The following is an 18,105-nucleotide window of genomic DNA, read 5'->3' as shown; positions in this document are numbered from 1 at the left end:
TCTCTCTATCTTTCTCAGTATGGCTATGTTCAGAAGTTTGTGTTGTCCGGTTACTTTCCCACGCCGAAGCTCAAGTAATGATATTTCTGGGCGTTGCCATTTTGCCAGTCAAAAATAGGCGCTCTAAATCTTAAAAGTGCCGCTTCCATCCTAATTAGGCTTTTGAACAAATCTTTGACTCGGGTACATTCCCAAAAAGATCCTAGGTTGGATTCTGATGAGAGTTGTGCTTTAACCTGACACGCCAGATGGTTTTTTAACCATCTGAGAAGCCATCACTGGAAACTCTTTGGAAAAGGGCAGGCACGTGATTGGATGAATCAGCTATCTATCATATCATATAACCATACTGTCACCCACAAAAACCACGCAGAGGCTGCTGATTGGTTTAGTTTGCTGCTGACACAAACGCATTACATGAGCCTGACAAGATAGATATTTGTCTGATATGTTTGTTATATTGATCAACTGCCATGTAAGGTAATGCTAAGCTAGGTTTAGTTAAGGATTAGTCAGAATTGTTAAACCTGCATTAATACATTTTCGGCAACTTGGGGCCACACAAACAGATGCCTATGTACACATGTAGCAGTCAGGTCCAGCATACTGTAAGTATTTTTCTGAAGCTCTGTTTATGGCCACCAGATAAATGTGAGTTTGTGTTTGTCCAAACTATGTCAAAGAGGACAACTGGTGTTGCTTAAATTGAGTTTGATGAGAGCGGTAAATCAAAACCTTAGCATGGCTGGCTGTAAAACCAAAACATCACTCCATCCAGCTAATGAGAACTGCAGCATCTGTAATTGTGTGTAACCTTCTCCTCCTTACACTGTTTTCTCTTTCTCCTGAGATTCCCAGTCAAAGTTCTATGTGATATTGAGGTATACAAACAAACTTGACCTGCTTTCTGCAATTCTATTTTGTATCAAGTTAAGTTTCCTGGGCCGAGCCATGTTCAGCAATTCTTTTGAAACAATTTTACTGTGTAGTTGATGCACAACACAGCTGAGCATTTTATGTCACATCATAACATTGACAAATGACCCTGTAACCTAAATCTGAGGTATCTTCCTTGGTCTGCAATGGAGTGCAGCACATACTTTAAGTCAGCACCCGGGCTAACAGTAATGCTAATACCAGTATCAGCCATGTCAACACCTATGACATCTTGTGTCTGGGCTTTACTCTTTACTCATTTCTCAACAAGTCAAGTAGACACAGATGCCCAAAATAAAATCACCATTGTTATAATCCTCAGACCAGAGCCTTAAAGCCTTTGGATGAGAGGGAGGGAGGAGAGAGGACGAGTGTGATAAGAGAAAAAGAGAAAAAGAGTGCAAAGTAAAGGAAAGAGGGAGTGCATCTATGTATTCGGTGCTGTCATAGAAAAATGCTGTGAGAAAGAGAGAGAGTGAGCCAAGGGGAGAGGTGGGTATAGAAAGAAAAAGGGTTTTTCCTCCATGTCAACCACCTCTCTAGTTGATTTATAGCCAGTCAGCTGTGGGCACTGTGTTACTCTGTTTGTGTGTGTAGACACTGTATAACTAAATACATGTAGGCCAAGTTTGCAGTGGTTTTTTTCCACAAGCAAATGTCTGTAAGACGTTTAGAGATGCAGAACAGTTTTATTAATTAATGCCAGTTTGCTGACACCACACACACAAACAAACACACACAGAGTCAGATTACTCAACCCGACCCCCCAGTATTTGGAATGCACTGACATCAGCCATTTTGCACCCCTGTCAAGTTAAAACTCAATCATATGGAGAAGAGAAGAGAAGAGAAGAGAAGAGAAGAGAAGAGAAGAGAAGAGAAGAGAAGAGAAGAGAAGAGAAGAGAAGAGAAGAGAAGAGAAGAGAAGAGACACCATGTCAAAAATCTTTTCCATGTTTAAAATGTTTAAATCATGAACTGTTCCCTGAAAAGCATCAGTGGGCTTCACAAATGGGTCAACATTACATTTTAAATTCTGTGGGGCATGAAAACACTTATCCATAAAAAAAAAAAAAGTATGGTACTGTATTGAAAATGTACACTTGAAAGCCTATGTAATCTATTGTTATGTGTACCCAGATGGCTCAATTGGTAGAATGGGAGCCCATGCGTAGAGATTTGGTCCTCAATGCAACGGGCCAGGGTTCAACTCTGACCTGTTGCCCTATGCTGCATGTCATTCCCCCTCTCCTTTACGTCTTCAGCTGTCCTCTTAAATAAAAGCTTAAAAATGCCCCAAAAAATAATAATAAATGTTTTTTTGAATGATACACAGTATGTTTGGAGTTTGCATTGTCTCTCCCTGTCTGTTTGGGTTCCTCCTACTGTTAAGTAAGGTGCAGTAGAAAGTCTAAACTGATTGAGGTGTGAATGTGCTGGAGATGTATTTTTCTGTCAAAGTGATTGGTGACCAGTTTTAGTATTTTAGTATTTTTTATTTTGTAGTTTTGTATTTATTTGTACTCTTCCAAGATTAATATTCTTTTTTGGAATCAACTGCTTTAGGGACTTTCCATTAGACAACAAATGTATTTCAACCTCGCTCTTTTCAATTTGCCATTGCAGTTTAACAAAGAAAAAAGGAAGAAGGAGAAAAACAACCACACAAGAAGAAAGGGATTAAGAGGAGAAAGCATTTTGTTTATACAGAGATAGTTCTCAGTCAAAGGCTTTCTGTAGATAGAAAAGGTGATAGAGACCAATCTGGCAACATCCAAAGTGTTACCTAACCCATGTCAGGCAACAGAGGAGAGTTTCTGTCAGAGAAAGACAAGAAGAGAGAAAGCATGGCCAGCACTCCCCTTCCCACTTTAAAGAAACTATGCTATCTCTGACTGCATCTGTTTGGAGAGATTTGGTTCTTTAGCCTGGAGGCTACACTCAGAAGGTTCATCTGAAGTTAAAGGGTTATTATCTTTCCATTAGGATCCACCAACAACAATCCCAATTTTTTTGTTGATACTCTTTTATTGTGCACGTGTGTGTGTGTGTGTGTGTGTGTGTGTGTGCGTGTTTGTGTGCGTGCGTGTGTGTGTGCGTGTGTGCGTGCGTGTGTGCGTGCATGTGTGCGTGTGTGCGTGCCTGCGTGTGTGTGTTTGTGTGTGTGTGTGTGTGTGTGTGTGTGTGTGTGCAAGAGAGAGAGAAAGAGAGAGAGAAAATATATGATATATTGGGAACACTGTTATCTGTATGACAGTACCCTCTGCTGACTGTATAGAAAAGTAGGCCAATGCACACATTGAAGCAAAACACATGTAAACACCTAAACAGTTTATGGTACACACATGCTAAAAATCCACCAGAAATGCTGGTCATACATCACTGTGTCTTTTAGGGGTGTATGATAAGTAAATTGTTGGGATAGCCTATCCAGCAAAGCAAGCAATTGTTTTACATTTGGAAACGATATTGTGCTTAGAAGTGTTGGTGGATAGCGAATTGAAAAAAAGAATGTCAAATTAAAAAAACTTAGTTCCCTGACCGGGAATCGAACCCGGGCCGCGGCGGTGAGAGCGCCGAATCCTAACCACTAGACCACCAGGGACACATACAAACTGGGGAAATTTCTATAACTATATAGTTAAAATAAATTGGAAATGCAACTACATGACATTGATTCGATACTCAGTGGATCCTTCTTTAACTCACTGTACTATGCGTATGTATTTTATAGATATGCCTATTCTTTGCAGTGTAGACTATCAAACTGTAATACAATGAGCATACAGCAGTAGTACTGTTATGTTGTTACAGTCAGTCTTAACTAGACGGTTACACTGCCCCTACTGGCTGGTTCACGCTGTTGTAAACGCCCATGCCCTTTGCCATAACGAACTGCCTGACGCTAAATCAGAATGTCCGTAAGCATCATATTTCAGCCGAGAAAAAATATACAACTGAATGCTTATCTTAGTCGCAATCAATTGAATACATACTAAAATGTGAAAGTGGTTATAACGTAGAAATAAATATTTAATTTAAGGTTTACCGGCATTTCACGAAGCTCCCTTTGTGGGTCCTAACTTGGGTCCTTGGTCAACGTGGGAGACGCGAAAATGTGAAGTTTATTTTGAACCTGTCTGAAATTTGTCTCATATTCACATAGTCGTGAATTTATATAATTTATAATAACGTCTGTGAGGGTTTCAGTTGAATCTGTCTTACCATGATGCCAGGGGACAGTCAGTCCAAAACGGCAGCAATTGCCGCGGTTGGAAACTGTCGGAACTGCTCTATTTTACACCAGGTCAGATCAAATATGACAGAAAAATCCATTTAAAAGTTTTGTTTCGTCTTTGTTGACTGAACGTCATCATTCATTAACGATTCTGACGTGATTCATCTGTTTTATATCCTATCAGCTCAGAACGTTGTCGGTAGTTATGTATTTCAGCTTGTTTGTTTTTGTTTTGATTCGTCCTGTCTCTTATTACAGAGCCTGACTGAATATGTGTCGTCATTTCTGGCACTGAAACAGAAGATACCACTTTCTGAGTGAGTAGAATGTATTTTTATACAATCATAATCATATAAAATCATAAATAAATGTAATTTAGACAGCTAGCTAGGTAACCGTGACATTAAGTTGGGCACTTGAAGTAGCTCCTTCGTCTTTTGAAATATCTAACACCTCTCAATATTTAGCAAAACATACACATTTTGTACTGAGGTTTCGACGGAGCCCGGGCAGGTATCCGGTGTAAACTAGATAAATGTAGCTAATAATCTGTGTTTAGCCACTGACTGTAATTATGGATTTGTTCCCTAACGTTAACGTGACTTTGTGTGCTGTCTGCAGGAATTTGTCTTTCCACTAAAATTGACATAACTAGATAACTTTTAACTTTTAACTACGTGATTTTGAATTTCCTTAATAACTGTAACTACAGTAAGTCAACTAACGGTAGATGTCTGTTTGCTTTTGCTTCTTTTCTTGACGTAAAACGTCCAAATGCAAGTATATGTATATGATATATGCAGATATTAACGTTTTTTCTACCCTCAACATTTATTTTCATAATGCGTCAATTAAATAATAATACTAGTACTAGAGCTGATAAAGTTAAAGAGCCTCAATTATTATCTTCCCATGTAGCTTATTTTTAAAGAATAAATACACAGACAGATATATATTTTTTCATGTTGCATGCAACTGGCTCTAACACATTCCTGTTCTTAACATGCATTACAGTGACACAATCAGGCTTCAACAACAGCTAGAAGAGCTGCAGATCAAATTGGTTGCTCTGGAGAAAAAAACAGCAGATTATGAATCTGTGCTGGCAGAACTGGAGGAAAAGAAGGTACAGTATGTTCTTTCTCTTTAGAATCTAATTTAAAGCATATTCCTCCTGATAGTTATCATGCATCTGTCTCTAGTGCTACAACACAAAATCTGCCCAGCTCTGAATACATTTCCATAACTTTTTCCTAAACGTTAATGTTTTTTTTCTTCTTCTTTTGTTTGTTTTTCTGCCATAATGCTGATATTCACACTGTGAATTCTTCTTCTTATAGGATGCCCTCAAGACTTATGAACAGATGTCTGTAGAGTTGGAAAAATTGAAGCACCAGAATAGCAAGACAATGGCAGAGTAAGAGAAAATTTTCATAATTAGGACATAATGTGCATATAATTATATTATAATGGTATTATCCTTGTTGTAGTAGAATGTTACCTATTAGTATTTTTTTTTTACACCCCTCAGGAATAAGAAGCTTGAAGACCAGCTAAAGGATGTGAAAGGTACTTAGAATTGACATTGTGTAACTTTTACAAGTGAAGAGTTACATACCGTAAATAATAGTATGTGTTAAAATGCAGCCCTGATTTAATTTTTTTTTTTTCTCCAAAAATATCTTTCATCCTCTCAGAACTGACAGAAACACAGTCACTAGAAAATGCTCAGCTGAAGAGGGAAAAGGCCGTGGTAGAAAATGATTTGCTTGAAACTCAGGTAAGCAAAAAAGTGCTTTCCAAATACATTTCAGTCATTTGAATTTGCTGTAATCTCATAACTGACAATGAATGGAGCTCTATATATATACATACATACATAAACATACAATATTGTATATGTAAGCTTAAGGTGAAAAAAAAGGGAAGTAAAAAATCATCTTTTAGAAATTGATCTTAATGCCTTAATTAAAAAATGAGAGATTGCCATGGTTTTATTTCAGTTAGCCTAATAGCTGGTTTGATATTTCATTGAGATGATTTTATGGAAAGTACCCCATGCTAATCTCTATGTGATGATGTGGGGGGGCTATTTTAATTCCAAAGGCCCAGGGAACTTTATCAGGATGCAGTGTCCTGATCCATGAAGTAACTGGCCTTTAAAAATAAAAATCTGCCTGCTTCTATGGGAATTTACCATAGGGGTGTGTATACTCGGTATTTTAAGGAAGAACATTTATTTCTTTACGATACATTATTTATTCACAAATAAAATTGGTGTCCTTAAAGGTTGGATTTTTCCTCATTTTTTTGATGAAGGCATTAAGATCAATTTTAAAAAGTTTTTTTTTGTTATAACATGAGCAACACTGTATATATAGCCTAAATGTAGCTCAGGAAACTTTATCATCTTGGGAAATAATCTATTAATTCTTACCTCTTCAGACATTGTTGAAGACATCTCAGGCACAAGCAGATCATGTTGAGAAGTTGATAGAGGAGAACACCAAGACAACAAACATGTAAGAACTTGCTTTTCAAATGTGTTTTTCTTAAAGTGATGCAACAAAACAGCAAGACAATGACAGACTAAACGACAGATTATCGCATGTTGGGGTAAAATGTTAACTATTATTTTTACACCCCTCAGGAATAAGAAGCTTGAAGAGCAGCTAAAGGATGTGAAAGGTACTTAGCATTCACCTGCTGTAACCTTTACCAGTGAAGTTACAAAACTTGTTAATAATTATTTGTTAAAAATGTGTGAAAATCCTCCCTGATATATTTTTGCTAAATGATCTTTCAACCTCTCAGAACTGACAGAAACACAGTCACTAGAAAATGCTCAGCTGAAGAGGGAAAAGGCCGTAGTAGAACATGATTTGTTGGAAACTCAGGTAAGCAAAAAAGTGCTCTCCAAATACATTTTCATTTGAATTTGAATATTCAGTACATATCCAGCTGTAAATCTTGCTCACACTACTTGTTATCTATATTTCATATTCAAAGGAAAAACCCATCTGTAAAATTCTGTTAATAATAGTTTTCATTTCTATATTTATTCAGTACATATCCATCCTGCACTTACTGCTATTGCACTTCTGGTTAGACCCAAACTCGTTTTGTTGCCTTGTACCTGTGTAATGACAATAAAGTTGAATCTAATCTAATCTAATTTGCAGCACCACATAATTGTCAATGAATGAGAGCAATCACGCTCAAGAGGTTTAGTCTAAATGTAGCTCAGGAAACTTCATAATAATTGAAAATTTGTATTTTCAACCCTTCAGACATCTTTGAAGAAATCTCAGGCAGAAGCAGATCAAGTTGAAAAGTTGATAGAGGAGAACGCCATGACAACAAGCATGTAAGAACTTCCTCCACCTTGCATATGTGTATTTTTAAATTGGACTTTAAGAATTGTCATGTTTTTTTCTCTCCAGGTGTCTTTCCGTGTTATTTGTTATGATACTTTGATATATTTGATGTTACAGTATGATCATTTATGGGTCATTCTTTACATTCTTTTGTTTTTGAGAAAATGTTTTTTTTTTCTCATCAACAGAAAGGACAACCTTGAAAATAAAGTTAGACTGCTTGAAGGTTGGTATTTAAAATAAAGAATTATAAAATGTTCACAAGGATGTCTTGAATCTGTGTTTATATGACAATGCTTGTTTGGTGGTATACATATTTCTGTCCTTTTTCAGAATCTGTTTGCACCCAGAATCATCAAATATCCCGACTGAGCAAAGAAAAGATCCTGCTAGAGAGAAATATCGATGACCTCCAGGTGCAGTAATGTCCTTTTTATAAACAGAAGATGGGTGGCAGTAACTTTCAGTAATACTAAACTGGCATTTTGTTTGTGTATAATTTCAATTCATTTGCAGGTGAGACTGATGAAACTAGAAAGAGAAATGAGTAAAGGTAAATAAGTAACCGCTTCAATTATAAATACAATGAATCCTTATTTTGATGTGGTAGGATATTGTTTCTTAGCTGTTGTGTAATAGCTGTAACTCTTCCAAATCACCCAACCTTTTGAATTAGGTTTCAAATGCCATAATGTCGAGGAAGCTAATCTGATCTATAAAAGAGCAGTAGCATTTTCTGGCCTCAAAAATCACATTTAAGTTCAAATGTAAGCAATTTCTGATTTTTCTTCTCAACAGATTATAGGAGCACTTCAACTCAAGCAAGTGTACCCGAGGAGCCTAAAGTTGACAAAGGTATGCAGCTAGCCCCGCTACTTATTTATCACATTCACTTAAGGATCTAATCACGTGCATTAAAGGTGTTGTAGGTAGGATTGGGAAGATCCAGGACTTCTCAGTCCCTCCCCCTTTCTGCTAAAGCCCAAAACAGTCTCCTGATTTATTTAGACTGTTCATTGATCCGCAGTGGGAAAATTGTATATTTACACACACACACACACACACACACACACACACTCACACTCAGGACCTATTCATGCACAAATGGAGAGATGTCAGAGTGAGTGGGCTGCCAGCTGGACCAGCGCCCTGAGCAGTGCCCAGGAGGTGAACTGGCCTCTCTCCAGCTACCCATCCACACTCTTTAATTTGGTCCGTACTCCGTACCAGCAACCCTCCGGTTCCCAACCCAGCTCGCTATGGGCTGAGCTACTGCCACCCCGGGAACAGGCTGTAGGTGGTGCTAGAGGAGCAACGTTTTTTTGTTTTTGTTTTTTTATTACGTGCTTCATTTATTTCTACTCAAACATAGGGTCAGTTCCAGCAAATATGACAGAAAGTTAGTTTTATAAGTCTTACCTACTTCAACTTTAACACTGAAAGCAGGTTGTTGTAATTTTTACTTTTGCAGCGTGTGATTGTTTGTGTGTCTTTTTCCAGAAAAGTTCCAGATGCTTCTGCAGAGCTTGTGGGCATGTGTGGAACCTAATCAACCGCAGCAATCCTCAACAGACTTGTTGCACTTACCTGGTAGGGCAGCGTTATAATCTCTTGTATATCTGTCTGTTATTATTGACACGACGTAGCAGGTGTCCTCACTTTTCAATACTTTTTGTTCTTCAGTTTTTGTTTGTATTTCTTTCACCATTCATGCATTTATTGCAATCCTTTCTTTTATTCTTGTAATTTCAGAGTCCAGGTCAAAGCCAGTTCTACAATCCTCCCCACATAACGGACTGCGCTCTCATCTGAGCAACCCGTCCCAGTTTGCTCCTCAGAAGAGCAGAGAATCCCACAGTTACCCCATGCAAACAGGAGACACGTTCACACAGTTAAAAGCCTCTCCTCATTGGGAGAACGCCATCAAGCAGCAAGCATCTCTGCAGTCAACAAGTAGCGCCAAGAAACAAACCGACACTCCCAAAAAACGAAGGCGATTGTCCAAGGAACACAAAACGGAGGAGTCATCTACTGACCTGGGCAGCTCCGGAATGTCTGTTGAGCAGATAATGGCATTGTTCAAACCAATGCTTGCCTGCATTTCACCACTACCAGATTTGGTAAGAATTCATAAAGGTTTTAATGCAAATGCTCTTTTAAATTACCGACTAAAATGCCGTTTCCCCTGTATTTATTTGTGATGTTGAAATCTCTTTAAATGAGAGAGTTGTTATTATAATCACAAGTCAAAGAAGATAGAATGTAAAACCACGTTCCAAAGGGGATGTTTTTGTCGTACACTAGTTCAAGATGATGTTAGTTAATTTCTTCAAACATTTTCAAAACCATTTATAGGGTTTATACATTTTGAAAAACCTGGAAAAGTTATGAAATTTGAAAAATGCAAATTCCAGGCCTCTAAAGGTTTTGGAAAAATAAAAAAGACCCAGAATGTTTTGGAAAAGTCATGGAATTCTTTTAACAAAGCATAATGTGATAAAAAAAAGAGTAATAAAAAATGTATTTTACATTGTTTTAATTTTAACTTTCTATTCGTGGGGTGATATTACAAAGTCCACTATGAAGCACATACATTGTCATTCATTTCATTTTTAAACCTCTGAGGGTAAATGTTAACAAAGATTTTTATTTGTATTGTATATTGTCAACCGAAATTTTCAGGAATACATAGTCTTGGAAATTTGCCGAAAAGTATTGGTTAAAATGCGTACGAAACTTGCACTTAAACATGTTTGAAGTGAATCAATTTCTTGCCTTCTGATTACCCTTGTCCTTCTTAAAGTACCGTGGTGGTTGTCCCTTATTGCAAACTACATCAGTGTTTTCTTCTTTCTGTCAGGACACAGAGATGGAATCGATGGAGGCAACAGATGGGGAAAAGGAAAACCATCCCAAAATCTCTGGCTCGTCTCCTTCTCAACCAGAGGCGTCCTTACCCATCACAACATCAGAAGAAACAAGCCACTGTCCAAAGACTTCTGCACTACCAACAGAGGTGAAGGCAGACTTGCCGGGGGTCACAACACAGGAAGGGGAACACATTTCTAATGAAAATGACTCCACAGACTTGGGACAAATTGAGTTGAGTGGCGTGACTGAAATGAAGGGCAAAAGGAATACAGATGCTGAGGAAATTCATCTTCAAAACGACATGCAGACTGAGCAAGAGCCAGAGCCAGTAGCCGCATCTTCTTCTTCTTCCACATCAGACATAACAATGCTGGTTGAGGTTGTCTCGGTAACTACTGAAAGTCAAAAGGGATCCTGCTGTGCAAGTCCCAGTAGCATTGTCGATGGTAGCATCTTTGAAAGGGAAAATGCTTTAGGAAACGAGGATCAGTCAGAGACTATTTCAAATATGGAAGTAGAAACAATCCTGAGTGATGTTGCTGGTGCTGAAACAGTCGCTCCTGATGGTGCAGAGTCACCCAGAAGGAGTGATACAACCGCACCATCTGAAGAAACAGGAGATGTACAGTTAGCTACTTGTTCAGTTTCTTCCTCAACATTCATTGACTCTGTGAGAGACTCTGAGGTTACAAATACAGAAAATGGCTCAGAAATGGGCAATCAAGATGCCACAGTCTTTAAACCCCAGGAGAATAAAGGCTGTCTTGGTAAGGACACAAATGTGCCGGACTATACCCCCGGTCTGTCAATCAGCAGTGATGACATCGGTAGTGTCTCCAGTAAAACTGTTGAAGAGAGGCTTGAAAGTGATGCAGCCATAAAAGCTACTGGGGAGGAAGATGGGAATGAAGCACAAGGAGCTGGAGCAGATGATGTAGCAGCTTCTCCCTCCGAGTCAAATGATGCCAATAGACCTCCGTGTCCTCTCAAGTCTCCGCTGTTGACGAAGGAAGATGACAAGTCCCATGGTCACCATGAATCTGGTCACGCAAATGTTGAAACTCTTTCAAAAAGGGATGTTGACATGGAGACTTCAGAGAGTGAAATACCATCAGAACATGGACCTTCCCTTTTTGACTCCCGAGAGACTGTTAACTGTCAATTTGTGAAAGAAAATCTACATTCTGTGTGCAGGCAGTTGAGTCCTACATGTCTGTTACCCACTTTAAAATTGCAGGCTCTCGAAACCCATGCAAACCCAGAAAGACTGAATGTCGGTGTTAACAGTGAACACAGTTCAACATACAAAGAAAGTCAACCGTCTGTGCCCAGTTTAGAGGGGGAAGGTGTTATTGAAAATGTTATTGTCAGAGACTTGCTTCAGGACAGCATAGACGCAAGTTACCATAAAGTGGCCAAATATAATTTACGCTCTGGTAGGTCTACTACCTCATTGAAGAGTGCTGCTGCCACAAATAAACAAAATAAATGTTTGACGTTGCGTACAAATGTGCTTGAAAAACAAAGCCCACATTTGATCAGAGAGGGAAATTCTAGCGCAGTGGAGGATTCTACAGCGCAATCACCAGAATGCATAGGCCAAGTTCGCTCTGAAATGGGCCCCCCACTTCCTCGTGCCTTAACCCCCCTGAGCACACCTCCAAAGGCGGGCAAATCGATCAATCCAAGGCAGGCTATTGGGAAACTTTCATTTCTCTCACCCATGGATAGATTGGCTTCACCTACCACTCATGTCCAGGCCCACTTGACACCCAACAGCCAGCAGCCAAGTTCCTCATCTCTAAACGGAGTCCCCTCATCGCCTCTTCAGTTTGGCTCAGCCACTCCGAAACATGCTGTGCCGGTCCCAGGTCGCCTGCCCGTGACAGCAGTGCATTCTTCCCCGTCGTCTTCCTCCACCCCTGTGTGTCAGGAAAACTCCATGAGGATTCTCGACACCATGTACCCAGAGCTCTCTGCCCACGCCCGGACTCTAAGCATTCTAAGAGGGAACGTCGGCCTCAGCGTTTGTTCACTGGAGAGTGGAACATTACCGACAACAGCCGAAAGTCAGATGTCTTCCTTTAAAACTATCAACTCCGCTTCAACAGCCTTCACCAAGACAGAGATGAGAGGAGAAAAAAGACAGGGCATTGCTATGTCTCAACCTAACAGCAGCAAATGTCTCCGGCTAGATAACTGCTCTTCTGTCAGTCGCAAGCAGCTGCCTTCCTCTTCCTCAAACAGTGGAGAGGAGACCACCTCACCTCAGACTCCAAGGCTCCAACGGCTCAAAAATGAGACAGTCTCTCCACCCACGGAAGGTGGAGAACCTGCAGAGCAAAATGTTATTACTACCTATTTAAAGAAGATTGAACATCAGTGTTTTGATCTATTGCCTGTGATCCAGAGCCACCTGTATGTTGGTAACCTGCCCAAACAGCCTGTCTTAAGAGACGAGGAGAAGGAGGTCATCTCTGAGATTTGCCACAGCAGCTCGGTGAGTATTCTGGTTTATTGCCATTCATCCACTGACTTAACTCTGACCCTCTAGTCACTTTGCATTGCTTTACTAACATCTTAAAAGAGAAACTAGCATTTTTCAGGTGATCTCTGAGGTCATTTGATTTCCTTTTTTAATTTTGTTTTTTGTTGAGATTATTCTTTGGGCATTTTTTGGCCTTTATTTTTGACAGGACAGATGAAGACATGAAATTGGAGAGAAAAGGGGAATGATATGCAGCAAAGGGCCGCAGGTCGGAGTCGAACCCAGGCCCGCTGCGTTGAGGAGTAAACCTCCTAAATATGGTTGCCCCCTCCACCAGCTGTACTATCTGGGCGCCCGCGTTTGATTTGCAATGGCATCATTCTTATCTGCATAACTGAATAAAAGAAACTTTTATTGCAAAAACAGTTGTAGCCAAAAAAAAATTATTCCTGTTTACAGAATTAGCTTATTACCATCACAGTACGTGAAAATGTGTAAATGCAAATGGCTCTTGTGTTGCTTCCTGACAATAACTATAGAGTCAAAACACTCCATAAGATGAAATGTGTTGTTTTCAGAAGTCTTTAGTCTTTGAAAATTGATCTGTGCATGTTTTCTCACTTTTCTCTTCAGCTCAAGGCAGATGATATGATTTTGGCCATCCTGAACAAGCTGAAAGCAGAGAAAAGTGTTCTCAGCATTAACTACATGCAAGCCCTCTGTAGAGTCCACACAGGGATCTGTAGACAGAAGAGAGACTGGGAGAAGGCCCACATCTTGGCCCACAGCCTTCTCACGCAAGGTGAGCAATTTGTGTCATACTGTGTTCCTTAAAGCCGTCACACACACTTGATACACTCGCAAAAGTGTTTTAACTAATTGTGGCTAAGTCTTTTCTCTCAACTGTGAGGTTGAATAAAGAAGTCTTTATTGCACATACATTTGTGTCATTGTACTTGTCACCTAAGGCGCCACTTAACACTTTTCTTTCTTTTTTTGTGTCATCCCTCCTGCAGATTTCCCAGAATCTGCCAAGCTGATATTGTTTGTGGTGACAACATGGCCCAATGTTCTCTCACACGGTAGTTCTATGTGCCAAGCAATACATACTGTCACCAAACTGAAAGCACAAGAACACCTCCTAAGCTGCCTTTCAGCATTCCTTGGTTGGGAGAAGGTGACGTATTTGTAGAGATGGGGTTCTATATTTGTCATACTGCATATAATGTTTTACTGAAATCCGGCATATCTGATGTATCTCCTTTTGACTTTTAAAGGAAGTGACTGGTGAAAACATTGCCATTTCATTTAGAATTTTAAATACCTTTTAAAGGGTATTTTAGCTTTTTTACACTGTTTGAGTTCTAACCTGTGTGACTTTAGTTCAGAGTCAGTTCATTGTCTTTATCACATCATCTCTTCTTTTCCATTTGTATCCTCTCAAATTAAGTAGTACAAGCCTTCTAAAGCCCTATCTCCCTATATCGCTGCAGAGTCCTCCCTGTGACATTGATGATCTGATCTCCAGAACGCTGTCTGATATTCGGTCAGGGTCACGCCTGTCTTTCACTGAACACAGTCGGTATGGGCATGACCTGGGGACTGAGGCTTGGCAGAATGTCTTAACACTGCAGCTCCTTTGTGCTCACAAGAAGTGGCAGTGGACCTATAATAATGTCTTGGGGTATGTTACTTATTTGGACTTGAAGCTATGGTAAACATGTAACATTTGGTTAAAGAAATGACATTTGTTCAAGCAAACATCTTGTGTAATCCTGTGCTAATGTCTTCATTTTGCTTTGACAGCAAGGAGTTGTGGCCATTAATGAACACTTGGGTGACACAGCCCAGAGATCAACAAGGCCCCATCTCCGATGTGACCGTCGCCACGGTACTCCGACTCATAGGTCCGTTGTTTTGTTAATTGACTGGGGTGTTAACCCCAACCGGAAGTGATGTGTAATTTAAGGATCACCAGACAACTGTTGTAAATTGTTATTGTCATTTTGTTTGAAATAGGACGCCTCAGTCAACTGGGAATGGAAGAGAAGTGTGTTTCCTCTGTGTTAACTGTCGCCGAAATCATCAACACGTTGGGTAGGCATGGACAGACTGAAGGTATGGAATATGATAAATCTTGGTAAATACAGATTGATTCAGTTTGCCTGTAACCGATCCACAGCCTGTATTGTGTGTTAAGAGTGCTATCAGTTTCCCACGGATATAGACTGATCTTTGTCTTTTTCCGTAACTACTTACCTGTGTGTATTTAAGAAGATTCCAGTATTCATATACCACCCTGGCATTTTGAAGTTTGAGCATTTGTATTTGTTACTTATAATTGCGCCGAATAAATTAAAAGGTTCATATAATGCTGACATGACGGGAAAGAGAAAAGGCCATCCAGCAGATGTATTTCCATTAAGAGGCTAATCCCATCATGCCTTCTTTTCCCAGGTGTGCCATGGGAGGTCCAGTTAGCAGCCATCTACTGCATCTACGACCTGTCTCCGTGCAACCCCAAGCAAGCCTTGGATGCCCTAGCAGGATGGAGAGGAGAGACGTCTCAGAGTGTGCCTCCTGCTATAACTAGCTGCATTAATCAGTTAGCTTCTCTCTGCAGACAGGTCGACCTGAGAAAGACGCACATGCAGTAGAAAATCCGCCTGAACAAGCAGGTCGGCCTGGACCTATTTTAAAGACGGAGTGAAAGGACATCCCACTATGCCCCTCAAAGTTAATTTTAACCTTGTTGACTGGCGGCCCGTGACAGAGCTGTTTACCATTTGCGCACATGACTAGGTTTTGTGCTCTTTCTAATACAGGGTGTCTGGCGGTTTATAGGAAGTCTTTAATTAAAACGTGCTGTCAAAGACCGTTTCAGACAGTCATTTTACTTTGTTTATTATGTGCACTTCTACTTTAAAATGAACACATCATTTATATGTACTCTGGTTTGAAAGCATTTTTTATTGTTGGAGACATGTCAAATTTGGTTTCCTAAAAGTTTAAACTGTCCACACCCTGTAATAAATGTTCTGGCATAACTCGCTGCCTTTTTCTGCTGTTCTCAGGTAATGCTCTAATTGTAGAATATGTGCATGTGTTCTGGTTTAACTGTGGCGCTGTTGTATATGCTCCTTCATTCAAGTTTTTGTAAATATGAGATAATGATGTTTGTATGAATGAAAATTAAGATTGCCACAGTAAATATTTTGTACAATTTAAAGTTTCAGAGGTTATTCTATTTTCAAATTAAAATATACTGAACCAAATCATGACTGTTTTGGTGCATTGTCTCCTCATTTGCCCTATTGCAATATCCAGTATCACAACGCCATGAAAATGCACTCTTGAATTTCAACAGATCAGTATGTTACAGCTATGTGAGAATACGTATTTTACAAACCCACATTTCTGAAGAAAGAATAAAAATAGCGTTGTTAACACCTTGTAGCTCAAAGCCGTTTACCACAGCATTAACGTTCAAATAAAGTAGGATAAAGGCGGGGATTAATGATCGAGGAAAATTACCACAACTATCATGTTCTTTTGCTGCACGGTATGATCTGTTATATGTAGCATGTCATTAAAAGCTACAATTTCCGGGGCTAACCTATAAAATAAAAGCCAGAAACACATTTAAAACTTTACATTTAAGGTATTCTCTTAATACCTATATGAATAAAACAAGTATTTAAGGTCATCTTACATTATTGCATTATTTTTTGCATTATTATTTTCTGTAACTTTACTGTCTGTTTAAGGAAACAAACATAAAAATTGACAAATTAACACCTATGATTAATACATTGCAAACAGGTGCGTCATGTGAAAATTAATTTAAAACATAAATATGGTGTGAGTACTGTAAGCATATTGTACATATTTGTAAAGTTGTCTTTGGTGTGTTTGATTAGACCTTTCAGGAGATAACGTTTAAACGGTGAGCTTCCGGTTTTGTCGGCCTGTGTTTGGTTAACTTGACGCTTCTTTCAATCGCGAGGGGTGTGTTCAAAGATTTAAATCCCTCGGACATGCGTAGACGCTGATACGTGCTGCTGGGTGCGCCATATTGGCTGGCTTTTTATGAGGAGTGGAGTTGGACAAACCGCTTGTAAAACCAAATCAGTTTCTGGACATGAAGTATTTCGATGCTAACCAGTAATTCAACGCGGTAGGATTTATCTCTTTCCATAAGTGCAAAGTGTTAATTTCTCGCCGTTTTCCCGTGAAGAGGTTCTCGACTTACTCGAGTCCAATGGATCCTCGGACCGCTTGGATCCAGCCGGAGCAGAAGGGACCTGACAATTCCCCGATGCACATTTGGGAAACCTCTAAAGGATTTGGAACGAACTCCAGCATCGACAACCACCTTCACCACCAACGCAACTTTGCAGCACAAAATGGAAACTCCACGCAGTCAAACGGCGAGTATTTCAAAAACGTAACGTTAGCGCTGCCGCCGGGGTGTGTGTTCGGAAAAATGCCGAAGCGAGACGGCGGCGGGGAGAGGGGAAATGTCCGAAGGAAGGGCTCGTTGTCACCGTCCTCTTCCTCTCTGGACTCTGAGGCCGAGAGCTCCTCGCCCTCCGGCTCCTCTCTGCAAATCGATAATTTGAACGTCGCAGAAGATGCCAACCGGTTTTTACACTACGGCGAGCACGAGTTGAACGAGAACAATCTCAAATGGCAACACCCCCCTCCGCCTTTTCACACTATTCAGCAACACTGTCGCAGCATGCAACAATCGAGCGGCCACACCCCCACTGGCACGAAAAATCAGCATGTGAACAAGCACCACCACCATCGGTCACATTCATCCGGACGCAGGAGGCAGCTGAACAGAGCCAACACTTTCCACGGCATCAACGCGCTCCTGTCCCACGGCAGCAATGGACACCATGTAGACTCTTCTTGTAGTCTGTGGAAAACCAGGCGGTACAGCCCGGGTTTTAACGGGTATGTTAGTTATAATGCATCTTCTCTTTGTACAATTACATCTAATGTAGCCTTCTAGTTCTTAACAAATCACATACAGTAGTAAAAAAAAACACCAGTTGTGGTCCCTCAAACAAAACTAAGGATGTTTTTGACCTTATGCGTCTGAATGGATTTAACGTGCATGTCTGTCACATTGTTTGCTCTCAAGTTTCTGTGAGCACAGGTGTATTTGAGGCAGAAATTCATTTTCC

At 40.0% G+C, this 18,105-nt stretch overlaps 2 protein-coding genes and 1 non-coding gene across 6 annotated transcripts in view; 2 read left to right on the top strand and 1 right to left on the bottom strand.

Annotated features, from left to right (window-relative positions):
- Positions 1 to 3,469: 3,469 nt before the first annotated feature.
- On the bottom strand, positions 3,470 to 3,541 carry trnae-cuc. The gene has a single exon. It is a non-coding gene; the product is annotated as a tRNA-Glu (tRNA).
- A 455-nt stretch (positions 3,542 to 3,996) lies between these two features.
- ice1 (KIAA0947-like (H. sapiens)) lies at positions 3,997 to 16,185 on the top strand. 3 transcript variants are annotated; one of them, XM_034874601.1, is made up of 23 exons: positions 3,997 to 4,243; positions 4,433 to 4,491; positions 5,189 to 5,300; positions 5,515 to 5,591; positions 5,706 to 5,743; positions 5,872 to 5,954; positions 6,620 to 6,696; positions 6,825 to 6,862; positions 6,989 to 7,071; positions 7,465 to 7,541; positions 7,740 to 7,777; positions 7,885 to 7,967; positions 8,068 to 8,104; positions 8,350 to 8,406; positions 9,052 to 9,141; positions 9,304 to 9,671; positions 10,412 to 12,922; positions 13,544 to 13,712; positions 13,927 to 14,087; positions 14,404 to 14,594; positions 14,717 to 14,817; positions 14,930 to 15,028; positions 15,368 to 16,185. In XM_034874601.1, exons 1-23 carry the CDS (start codon positions 4,163 to 4,165, stop codon positions 15,565 to 15,567), a joined length of 4,830 nt encoding a protein of 1,609 aa, XP_034730492.1. In that variant the 5' UTR covers positions 3,997 to 4,162; the 3' UTR covers positions 15,568 to 16,185. The 3 variants fall into 3 exon arrangements, with proteins under 3 accessions (XP_034730492.1, XP_034730494.1, XP_034730493.1); XM_034874603.1 differs by lacking the exons at positions 5,872 to 5,954; positions 6,620 to 6,696; positions 6,825 to 6,862; XM_034874602.1 differs by lacking the exons at positions 6,620 to 6,696; positions 6,825 to 6,862; positions 6,989 to 7,071.
- Positions 16,186 to 16,963: 778 nt separating this feature from the next.
- The window catches only part of LOC117946550 (terminal nucleotidyltransferase 4A-like), an 11,103-nt gene continuing 9,961 nt past the window's right edge, over positions 16,964 to 18,105 (top strand). For both annotated transcript variants that reach the window (XM_034874778.1, XM_034874777.1), the window contains exon 1: positions 16,964 to 17,872. In XM_034874778.1, coding sequence (XP_034730669.1) covers positions 17,172 to 17,872 — 701 coding nt within the window. In that variant the 5' untranslated portion in view covers positions 16,964 to 17,171. The remainder of the gene's footprint in view (positions 17,873 to 18,105) is intronic.

Source organism: Etheostoma cragini, chromosome 6, assembly GCF_013103735.1.
Source record: "Etheostoma cragini isolate CJK2018 chromosome 6, CSU_Ecrag_1.0, whole genome shotgun sequence".
Classification (NCBI taxonomy): Eukaryota; Metazoa; Chordata; class Actinopteri; order Perciformes; family Percidae; genus Etheostoma; species Etheostoma cragini.
Note: the sequence above shows the minus strand (reverse complement) of the source record. Positions and strands in the feature narration are given on the sequence as shown.